The sequence below is a fragment of the Hemibagrus wyckioides genome, linkage group LG08 (assembly GCF_019097595.1).
Source record: "Hemibagrus wyckioides isolate EC202008001 linkage group LG08, SWU_Hwy_1.0, whole genome shotgun sequence".
Taxonomy (NCBI): domain Eukaryota; kingdom Metazoa; phylum Chordata; class Actinopteri; order Siluriformes; family Bagridae; genus Hemibagrus; species Hemibagrus wyckioides.
Genome location: NC_080717.1, coordinates 1,610,310 through 1,622,500, shown reverse-complemented (window position 1 = coordinate 1,622,500; position 12,191 = coordinate 1,610,310). Strand labels below are relative to the sequence as shown.

Genomic DNA, 12,191 nt, shown 5'->3' with positions numbered 1-12,191 from the left:
GAGGTACTGTGCCTCGGTCAGCCCCAGGTGGCACTTACGGGGGTTGGCCGTCAGTCCTGCTTTCCGGAGGCCGCTCAATACCTCCTTCAGGTGGAAGAGGTGGTCTGACCTGGTGGAGGAGTGGATAAGGATGTCGTCTAGGTAGGCGGCAGCGAAGGCTTTATAGGGCCGGAGAACGACGTCCATGAGGCATTGGAAGGTAGCTGGGGCCCCGTGAAGGCCGAAGGGCAGGACTCTATACTGCCAATGGCCTCCAGAGGTGGTGAAGGCGGTTTTGGGTTTAGCGTCTGGGGTTAGGGCCACCTGCCAGTAGCCTTTGGTGAGGTCCAGGGTGGAAACGAACCGGGCTTTCCCCAGTCTCTCCACGAGGTCATCCACCCGGGGAAGGGGGTAGGAATCGAATTCTGAGATTTGGTTGAGCCTCCGGAAATCGTTACAAAGGCGGAGGGACCCATCCAGCTTGGGCACCACCACAATGGGGCTGGACCATGGGCTGTTGGACTCTTCAATGACCCCATCTCTTAGCATTTGCTCCACTTCTTTTTCTATAGCCTGACGTCGGGCTTCAGGGACCCTGTACGGCCGTTGGCGGACCACTGCTCCAGGAGGGGTTTTTATCTCATGTTGCACCAACTGCGTGAGCCCTGGAGTGGCCGAGAACACATCTGAGAATTGGTCGATGAGCTCGGTGAGATCTTGCTGTTGGGCTGGCGAGAGCTCCTCTCCCCTCCTGACTAAGGTGCGCTCTTGGGGATCTGTGGCGGCAGAAGCAAACGCAGACACAGCCGGCTGGGCCGGCAACCACCTTTTTAGGATATTGATGTGGTATAGCTGTGTGTCTGCGCGCTTACCTGGCTGTTGGAGGCGGTAGTTTACCGGTCCCACCTGTTCGAGGGCCCCTGCCACTTGGCTAGGAACTTGCAGGCGGTATTGGGGACTAGGAGCATTACTTGGTCCCCGGGCTGAAACTCCCAGGGTTGGGCTGGCCGGTTATAGGCTTGCTGCTGGTCTCTTTGGGCTGCCTCCATATGCTCTCGTACGATAGGACCCACTCGGTCTATTCTCGCCTGCATGTCTTGGACATAGTCGATCACAGAGCGGAACGGTGAGTGCTGTCCTTCCCAGGCTTCCCGGGCCACATCTAACAGTCCTCGCGATCGCCGACCAAACAGGAGTTCGAAGGGGGTGAAGCCTGTTGAGGCCTGGGGCATTTCTCGAACAGCAAAGAGGACGTAGGGGAGGAGGAGGTCCCAGTTCCTCCCCTCCTCATCTACCACCCGGCGGAGCATCCTCTTGAGGGTCTGATTGAAACGTTCCACCAGCCCATCAGTCTGTGGGTGGTACACGGACATCCTCAGGTGTTTGACCTGTAAGAGCCGACACAGATCTGCCATTAGTCGTGAGGTGAAAGGTGTACCTTGATCAGTGAGGATGTCCTTGGGGATTCCCACCCGACTAAAGAGTGCGAGGAGCTCTCTGGCGATGTTGCGGGAGGTGGCTTTTCGAAGTGGCACTGCCTCGGGGTATCTGGTGGCATAATCCATCATCACGAGGATGTATTCGTGACCTCGGGCGGACTCCGGCAAAGGCCCGACGAGGTCCATGCCGAGCCGCTCAAAGGGGACGCTGATAATGGGGTGCGGAATGAGGGGGGCCGGCACTGGCTTCTGGGGGGCTGTCTGTTGGCACTTGGGACAGGCCCGGCAGAAGGCTTGGACTTCTGCCTGCATTCCAGGCCAGGTAAACCGGTCCTTGAGTTTCTCTAGGGTGTTACGCGGGCCCAGATGGCCCCCCAGCGGATGCGTGTGGGCCAGATGCAGGAGGAGGGCGGTCCGTGAGTGAGGGACTACTAATAAGTCACATGGCTCCCCACGGCGTTCGGTGTGGTAGTACAGCAATCCCCTCTTGACGAGGAAATACGCCGCGGGAAGCTGGTCCACTGGGTGGGTGTTTACACCCTCTACCTGCAGAACTTGGACCCAGCAGTGCTTCAGCCGGTCATCCTCTTCTGCTCCCGTCCGAAACCCCCTTCCCTGGTGACCTGCTGAGATAGGAAAGACAGGGGATTAGCTTCTTTCTCAGACTCACCTGGGGAGGAAGGCTCTGGGTCCGGGGCTCCGCGGGCCATGCACGACGGCTTTGTCTGGGCTCTGGGTCTCTGCGGCCGCCTCGCCTGGTTGGGGCCCTTCATGGTGGCAGAGAACCCTGGCCAGTCACAGCCGAGTAGCACAGGGACTGGGAGATTTTGGATTACTCCCGCGACGACAGGCCACTCCCCGGCTGGGCCCCGGATGAGGACCTGAGCGGATGGGATGGACCGGACATCCCCGTGGATACAGGAGACGGGTATGATCCCTGCCGGTTTTGCTGTCTTGGGGAGAACGCCGGGTCGGACCAGGGTGATGGTACTCCCTGAGTCCAGCAGGGCAGGCACGGAGCGGCCATTGAGCTCCACGGTGACCCTTGGGGATTCCGGGATGGTGGTCGCATGCAGGACACATCCAGCGAGCCAAGGTTTTGGAGCCCGACCTGGCGGGGTGGGCTCGGTAGGCATGGGCTCGTCCACAGGACCTCGAGGGGGCCGCTCTTCTGGCCTCCTTTTCTCTCCATAGGACCCTGTGTCTGGCAGCCTGGTGCCCTGGGGCTGGCGGGGAGGGGGTCAGAAATCCGCCTTCCGTAGGTCCCGGCCGATCTCAAGGTTTGCCAGTGCACACTCCAGCCCATCGAGGAGCTCTCTCGGGGAGGTGGGATTACGCAGCCCCACGGCCTTGCGCTCCTCCGAAGGGAGGGCTCGCAGGAACCGGTCCATGGCCACCCGCTCGGTGACCTCTTTGGCCGACAGCTGGTCTGGTTGTAGCCACCGGCGGCAGCAGCGAAGGAGGTCATCCATCTGGGCCCGGGGGTTGGTGCTGGGGTCGTACCGCCATTTATGGAAGTCCCCGGCCGCACTGACTGGAGATCGGCCACACCGGGTGAGGATTTCAGCCCGAACCAGCTCGTAGTCCTGTGCTTCCTCCATTTCGAGAGCATAATAGGCCAGTTGGGCAGCCCCAGTGAGAAGGGGGGCGAGCACGTTGGCCCAATCACGCCGTGGCCACTCTTCCCGTTCTGCCGTACGCTCGAACGTCTCGAGGAAGGCCTCCACGTCGTCCTCTGCTGTCATCTTTGTGAGGAGGCGCCGGGCAGCGTGGCCGGGGTCTGGGAGAGGGAATGCCGCAGCATGGGGCCCTCTTCGGAGCTCCTTTAGCTCTTCAGTGGTGGTTATCAGGCCCCGGGCTAGCTCCCGTGTAGCCTCCTGCTGGTGGATACTTGTCTCTAGCAGGTGCTTTAGAATGTGCTCCAGGCTGACCGCAGGAGCCTGTTCTGCGTCGCCTGCCCGCATCCTCCACCAGTGTAGCGCACTGAGCGGGGACAGAGAACAACACACAGAGCCCGGGAGCACGTCAACACCAGCTTTTAATTAATCCGAACTGAAAGTAGGGAAGACAGGAACTCAGGTTAGCAGGACAGCAGAGGGGGGGGAAAAAAAAGGGACAAAAAAGAAAAAAGGGTAACCAACTAAGGAGATTCTTCCCTGAAAGGGCACCTAGGCCAGGGAGAGCTAACGGCAGTGGCAGCGTCCTGGAGAAGGCTGAAAACGGCTGGGGACGGCAGGTGCAGATCCAGGAGGGGCTGAGCTTCAGTGGTTCCACGAAGGCGTTGCTTTAGTCCGAGCTGCCTGCAAAACAAACACACCATCCCTATTAGTCCAGCAGGGGGCTTCCCCCTACCTTCTGGGGCTGGCGAGGCCAGCCTCTCTGTTGTGCTGCTCAGCTGGAGGGTGGATGGTCTAGCGGCACTTCTGATTGGCCCAGAGTGTTTTGGCACGCTTTCTCCTGCTCCGCCCTGCACTCCAATTTAGTGGCGCTAGCCATGGTGCTGATCCGCTTCCGTCTATGCGGGCGGCACTGTCCAGGGTGCTGCATCCCTGCCGCTTGTGTTTTCCAGGGAGAGGGAGGGGGCGAGGAGTGACTCTTTTCTGCATGCGTGTGGCGGTGTGCGCAGCGCCGTCACACAACAAATTCTAATATATATAAATGCAAATATATGCAAATTATTACCAGACATGTTGATTAGTGACACCAACAAGGCCACGCCCACAAGGTAATGTCCATAAGGTAGCCACAGTTGGAGTGTGTGATACCATTTTGATTAAATATGCCTCAGTATTATTCAGATAACATGTTTATTACAGGAAGCGTAACTCCTCTTCTCCTTCCAGGATCGACATCATCAAGTACGTGATCTACGGCATCGCCTCGGCTTTCTTCGTCTACGGGATCCTGCTGATGGTCGAGGGTTTCTTTACAAGTGGAGCCATTAAAGATCTGTACGGAGATTTTAAGATCACCGCCTGCGGCCGCTGTGTTAGCGCATGGGTACGGACTCGCCCTGGAGTTTATCAGGATATAAATATGTATGAATTACTTTTAATTAAAATGCTCCGCCTACAGCGTAGCACATAAAAACTTCATGTAGCTCTGTGTCATCAGCAGAGCGACCAGGATAACACTGTGTTTACAAAAAACTGCACCAGGAAGTGGAGTAAACTGTATAAAGAAAAAAAAATCAGTAGTCCTAGAAGAGAACTAGAATTTACTTTTAAATGCTTAGCAAATTTATTAGCATTTACAAAGTTAAAAAAAAGAAATAAAAACAATAGTGATCAAACACCAGAACTTTATTAAGCTAGGGTTTATTTTTAAGGTTTGGTTTGGCATTGTGTTTATGAATAATGTAAATATATAAAACTTTAAATCAGTCCTAGAACAGAACCCTGAGGAACACCAGGTTTTAGTTTTGTGTACAGAAAGAACTTGTCAGTCAGTCATGTAACCGGTCACTCTGATCAGATTTGATCTGTTCCTTTAACCCCACAGAATTCTCAACAGTGGAAAATATAAAATTAAAACTTTAGAAAATAAAGATCTACTTTACATTTAAACAAAAATGACTAGAACATTAATAATTTCACTTTATTCACTTCATTCACTTACTTTATTTATTTAAAAAGCTGATCTTGTGACTTGATTTATAAAATGTGAAGAAAGTCGTGAGTGTGATGTTTTTGTTTTGGATTTTGTTTGATTTCACATGAATGAAAGAAGGAAGCCACGCCCCCAGCCACACCCAGCTGTGTGAAGTGTATCATTAGTATTTATGTCAGGTCCACACTGTGCAGTGGATGTGGTCTAATATTCCTGCTCTCACTGCTTTTCCCAGTTCATCATGCTGACCTATATCTTCATGCTGGCCTGGCTCGGAGTGACGGCCTTCACCGCTCTGCCCGTTTTCGTCTACTTCAACATCTGGACTATTTGCAAGAACACCACTATACTGGAGGGGAAGAACCTGTGTCTGGACCCACGCCAATTCGGTAAACAGCTCTAGCAGTAGTGGTGCAGGATTATTGGCACCCCTGGTGAAGGTGATGTGTGGATAATTGGTGTAATTTCACACTGAAAGCATGAACTTTAACCACGTATTGGAGACGTTTTTTTGTTCTAGGGAAATAACAAAACCGAACACGTCACTTCCGGCCATGAGGTCATCCTGGGGCTTTCCCATAACACAAATAAAGACCTGGAAGTGGTTCAGGAAAAAATTATTCCACTTGCTTTTACATGTAAACGGCATTTCCTCCTTTTGTGGCAACCTCTAAATCATTTTTGCATATGTTAGGGTTTAATTTAATAGGAAATTTAAAAAAAAATGGAAACTTTTATTTCTTAAATTAAAATACAGGTATTTCAGCATGAAGGTGATATAGAAGTAAATTGTAAATTAGAAGTAAATATAAAAAATATATATAAAAAATTAAAATAATGAGTTTAAAAATGTAAAAAAATGTTATATCTGGAGATAATCATCTTGAGAATAAATAAATAAATTAAATAATTTAATATTAAATATATTATTTTAAAATTTATTTTAATTAAATTATTAATTAATTAAAACATAATAATCAATACAATAAATTAAGAAAATAATTAATTAATAAACTTAACAAATACATTAATTAATTAATTGATTAATTAATTAATACCAGGCTATTAGTTAAACCAAATGTATTCTCTTGCTGTAGTACAATCTGTTATTATTATTATTATTATTATTATTATTATTATTTCTGTTTTAGGTGTTGTGACTATCGGAGAGGAGAAGACTCTGTGTACAAATTCTGAGTACTTCTCCAAAATGTGTGCATCTAAAGAGGTGTGTTTCAAACTCCACCATTCATTTATTATTAAAGCAGCTGAAATAAAAGCGACTCTTTAATGTGAGTGAAATATGGGGTGTGTCCTCAGCTGGATATGACCTTTCACCTGTTTGTGTGTGCGCTGGCCGGAGCCGGAGCCGCCGTCATCGCCATGGTGAGTCCAGTGTTCATCTACACTCATAAATCAGTGTGTGTCCACGGTGACGAGTGAATTGCAGCCAGGTTTCTGTCAGAGAAATGCATTAACATCTGTACTGTACACCTGATTGGTTGATCTGCTCCAGCTGCTGTGAGGAAATTGTTGTGGTTAAATGGTTAAGTGTTATGAGATTGGGGGGCTGAGTGGTTAAAGGCTCTGGGTTCAAACCCCAGCGATCGAGATCGAGAGAGAGAGAGAGAGAGAGAGAGAGGCTGACAGAAAAAGAAGAAAAGCAGATGCAGAACCGAAGATGGAGCGGAACATGTACGCCGAGGCCCCGCCCACGCTCAGCAGTCACTGCTAACCTGTTGCTCTGGGCCCTAGAGCAGGGCCCTTAACTCAGTCTGCTCCAGAAGTGCTGTATCGTAGCTGACTTCATCTTCCTAACAAGCACAAATCTGCCAAGAAAGGAGTTTCACTGTGTCTAAGTGACAGATAACGGCTTCCTCTGCTTCGTTTTTTCATTAGCTTTGATTTACGTATTTATTCGGGTTCGACTGCAGTAAAATGGCTGAATTACATCACTCACTGCCCCTCTGTGCTGCTCTGCATGTAAATACCAGAACACAGTGATGAGTCATTCCTGCCTTCGCTATGCATCATGGGAAACAGAGTCCATGTTTGTCAGGCTTGAATAAGCATAGCTGTTGAGAGTGGGCGGGGCCTCGGCGTACAGGTTCCTCTCCATCCTCGGTTCTGCATCAGCTTTTCATCTTTTTCTGTCAGTCTCTCTCTCTCTCTCTCTCCCTCTCTCCCTCTCTCGATCTCAGAGAGATGCGGGGTCTGTCACAGAGTTGCTATGGAAACTAAAAGAAGAAGAAAGGCTCTGTGAGCTTGTTGAAAACATCACTCAGTCATTTGTAGGCGACCATTTTCTGAGAGCGAAAGAAAGCCATGATGATGATGATGATGATGATGATGACACATCATGTTAAAAACTGGAACACAACCTGTTTTCCTTTATTGTGAGCATTGTGAATAATTAGCATACATTTGCATAATAATTATCTATATTAATATACAGATAAAATAAATAGAGTGCACAAATAATGTTTATTCTCTATGTGGTCTCTGTTTAAAATGTGCATATATTTGCATATGGATGATAAATAGATCTCTTATTATATAACACAATGCATGAAAACAGGTTAAAGACGAGAGACAGCCCTGTTTACTTTGTCTGTGAGGAAACTAACAGGGCGTGGCCTTGTGCAACCTAGTTCTTCATTTGCATATATTTGCATAATGATGATTTATATATATATATCGCCTGTGGCATGACACATGAGAACAACACAAAAGGCAGCATGGTTCATGGGGTCTTTGGGCGTGGCCTCATTCATAATAATACAAATGTGTAGTTTTAAGAAATAATGATTTTTAGGATTTTAGGAATATCAATTACATATTTATTAGTGTGCAGTTATATATTCAGGATCTGAACATTATATTATCATATAAATGATATATTATATCATTTTACATTATATTGTTACATAAATATGCAAATGAGCTAAACAAACTGATGAACTGAAACAAATAATGAACTCACACACAACCACAACAGACACACACACACACACACACACACACATACACACCACATACACCACATACACACACACAACACACACACACACACACACCACATACACACACACAACACACACACACACACATATAAACACCACATACACACACACAACACACACACACATACACACCACATACACAACACACACACATACACACCACATACACACACACAACACACACACATACACACCACACACACACACACCACATATACATATACACACACACACACAACACACACACACCACATACACACACACACACACATACACACCACATATATACACACACACACACACACACACAACACACACACACACACACCACATACACACGCACACCACATACACAAACACTGACACACACCACACACACACACAGGTAAGGGAAAATGAAGTAGAAATGTCCCGCTGTGGCACAACACTGCCTCCTGCTGGTGTAGGAGATAAATTTAGCTCGGAACACGGTGACGTCATCGAGTCCTCACAGAGCAGCCGCACAGAAACAGGTGGCAAACAAAACGACAGGAAATGAGCTGAGTGGAGGAAAAAACACACAACTTCCACAGTAATAAACACAAATAAGACTAGTGGAGGAAGAATCTGACCAATGAATAGCGCAAGAGTCATCAAAAAACAACAACAACAACAAAAAAATACAGCAACAAAATAAAAAACACTTAAAGCTCAAAATAGAAAGGGGCGGGTCTTATTACACGTCATTTGCTCGCTGCTGATTGGCTACTTCACTCATCAAACACATTAAGTTTAAGAAATATGATCCTAAATGAGTGTAACTGGGCTTGTTTATTTATTTATTTATTTTTTTTTTTGGGGGGGGGTTGAGAAGAAAGATTTATTCCTCAATATTTATAACAATCACAATAAATCATTAAAATCAAGAAATATATATTGCCCTTTCTTTTAAATATATGAAAGAAAAGGCAATTCTTTGTCTATGAGAATGATGTAAAAATTTTTTGTCCAATCAGCATCGACGTTCAGTAAGAACCCAACATTTTTATTTGTATTATATAAATATATATTATATTATTTATAATTATTTATAATTATTTTATATTATATGTATTTATTTGTAATAATATAACAAACTAGTAAAGTCAGAGTAGAAATTTAATAACATTATTAAAACATCTTTAGCCTACAGTTATGCTTCACCCGTTAGGAAACGGGGCCTAGAAAGGGGGCGGGGAATGGCCGTGTTCGAACGTGTCACGTCATGACGTCTCTCTGATTTCAGATCCACTACCTGATGGTCCTGTCGGCTAACTGGGCCTACGTGAAGGACGCGTGCAAGATGCAGAAATACGAAGACTGCAAGTCCAAAGAGGAGCAGGAGCTACACGACATCCACTCCACACGCTCCAAAGAGCGACTCAACGCCTACACATAAAGCAGGAAGTAGCACAGGAGGGGGCGGAGCCTCGGGCACTGGCTGGTGCCGTCTAATGACCAATGGTGTGTCACATGACCAACCCCATGGCCAACCCTATGATTATGATTAATATTATTATTATTACTACAGTTCTGTCTAACTAGTGGTGGATTATTTTTTAATTTTTATTTTAATGTACGCTCACATGATTATAACAATTTCCTTTCCCTTTTTTTAAGACATCAGTATTAACGGTATCTCAGTGCGTTGTGATCTAACAGCTCGCTCTAGGGCGTAAAAAGCACAGTATTTTCACGTGTTTGTGTTTCAGCGCTTTCATTTTTAAAGAAATTCACACATTAATGAAAAGAAAAAGGTTCTGTTTGTATGTTTGTTTGTGTATTTGTTTGTTTTTTAAATCTTTGGCCCAGAAGCATCAGCAGATTGCTTGTACATTCTGCATTATTTTGGAAAAAAAAAGAGTCAAAAAAGAGAAAAAAGAAAGACAAAATTAGTAAGAAATGATGTAACATAAAGGGTTTATTTATTATTTTTCTACAGATATCATTACAAAACGTATCCAGACAAAAAAAGGTTATAAGTTGTTTACTCGCAGTCGCACAGCCGCAGTGTTTTCACCCCTCCTTTATTTCCCTACAGATTTCTAGCACAGTAGAGCTGAAGGATTTTTTTATTTTATTTTTTTGAGTCCATTTTTCCTTAATTTTTTATTTTAATTTTTGTATATAGTCATTCTGTAAATGTCCACACGTACTGTATGGAAGCACTTCGATTTCAGGTGAATTCATTTACAACCACATTCCATGTTCTGGGGAAAAATGGGGAGATGAGTGGAGGAAGAGGAGGAAGAGGGGAGTGTTCAAGGAAAAAAATAGAAAGAAAAATAGAAAAAATGGTGTTTGTGGGATTTTTAAAGACAGCAAACGTAAATATTCTCTGCTATAATGATGTCACAGATGTACGTGTTAGAGCCTTAAATAGGAGACACCACCATGGCACCTACTGCCCCCCCCTTATTTATTTCGTCAAAAAGCCAGTGAAATATCTGCAAATATTTTTGTTGAAAATGTTCAATAAATAAATAAATGAATAAATAATTAAATCGTTCATTTGTTTCAGATACGAGCCACTAGCTGAGATTTGAAGGTCCCTTTGAGTGACTCCTAAACTATTAAAAAAATAATGTTAAAAGCACAGAGAAAATTTTTTATTTTTTTAAAATCTGATTTCAATATATTTAATTTCTTTTTTTTTGTCTAATCTAGTTCGACTTTATGGAGAAAATCGTCTAGCGAACAGTGACAATTAATTATTTAATTAACGACTTTTAAAAACAACAAAAAATTTATCCACAATTCAGGTCTCGCTGCACTGCGAATCACAATGACAGCATTTTTTATTTCACCGATTTTGGGGGGGGGGGATTATTATTATGTAATAATAATACTTATGTAATTTTTTAAAATTTAAACTTTGAAGCTAAAAAAATAAGAAAAAAGGGGAATTTAAAAAATAAAAACATAAATAAATAAATTGTTAAATCTTGAGTGCTGAGGTAAAAGAGTTATTTAGTAAACTCACCTCACATTAATGCGCTTCAAAAAAATGTCATGATTTTGTTGATTTTTTTAAAAAAAATATATGAATTAATTTAAAAAATCAATTAAATCACTTAATTAAAGAAATGAATTAATTTTTTTTAAAAAGCAACAAAATGATGATGCTATGTCAAAACAAATTTTGTTTTTTTTGTTGTAAATTCATTTTTTGAAAATAATCAATTAAATCAATTGATTTAAAAAAATAATTATTAATTATTATAAAAAAAAATCAACAAAATGATTATGTTGTATGACAAAATTAATTTTTAAATGAATTGATTTGTGAACGATCCTCTCTATTCTGAAAATTTAAAACCAACAGAAAACCTCTCAGAGACGTGTGTAAATTAGTTGCACGTTAATTTTTGCTGAGATTTTTGCATTATTTAAAAGAAAACCTGTGTGTTTTGGACGACATCATCATCATCTATCTGAAGCTCTGGCACGTACATCTGCGATAGCGCTGTTATTACCTGCGACGGTCACATGACAGCCGTCCAGTCGACAGTGGGTACAGCCCCGGGGGACGGACGGGGGGCGTGTTCTCATCCTTTCATCCGCTCTGTTGGTGTTTAAGAGTTTTTCGTGCACTTCTTCGCCCATTCTCGTGAGCTCTTTCTCAGTGTAAGTGCATTGGGATCTTTATCCAGATCCCCATAATGATGTTAGGTGAAGACTGTGAACCTCGGTGTTAATTGTGGCATGGTTCATGCATTTAATGGTTACTCGTTTTTAACGGATCCAAAATAAAAAGAGAAAAAAAAAATAAAAAAAATAAACATTTCTTTTTCTGAGTTGGTAAAAAGTTGCGAGTGTGTCGCTGGCTCATTCTCTTCTCTCCTGATGTGCAGTGATGATCCTCTTCCACCGCTTTGCTCTTGATGGTAGTGTTTGATTTGTTTGTAAGTGTGTTTAGTTTGTGGTGAAGTCTCTCTCTCTCTCTCTCTCTTCCTGCATTCGTCTTTTGTACACTCCCTGAAGAATGCCTAGTAGCCCACGCTGTACCATGACTCTGTTTTGTACATAAATGTGCCGCCCGCTTGACAGTGGCTTTTCTGATATGCTTGCGTGAAATTCAATAAATACCCTGGTGTAATTGGTAATAAACTCTCTCCTGTGC

At 44.3% G+C, this 12,191-nt stretch overlaps 1 protein-coding gene across 1 annotated transcript in view; it reads left to right on the top strand.

The window, feature by feature from the left end:
- gpm6aa (glycoprotein M6Aa) overlaps nucleotides 1-12,178 on the top strand; it is a 26,367-nt gene extending 14,189 nt beyond the window's left edge. Inside the window, exons 3-7 of the mRNA XM_058397729.1 lie at nucleotides 4,262-4,418; nucleotides 5,263-5,416; nucleotides 6,179-6,255; nucleotides 6,348-6,413; nucleotides 9,315-12,178. Of these exons, the coding sequence (XP_058253712.1) occupies nucleotides 4,262-4,418; nucleotides 5,263-5,416; nucleotides 6,179-6,255; nucleotides 6,348-6,413; nucleotides 9,315-9,467 (607 nt within the window). The 3' untranslated portion in view covers nucleotides 9,468-12,178. The remainder of the gene's footprint in view (nucleotides 1-4,261; nucleotides 4,419-5,262; nucleotides 5,417-6,178; nucleotides 6,256-6,347; nucleotides 6,414-9,314) is intronic.
- Nucleotides 12,179-12,191: the final 13 nt, after the last annotated feature.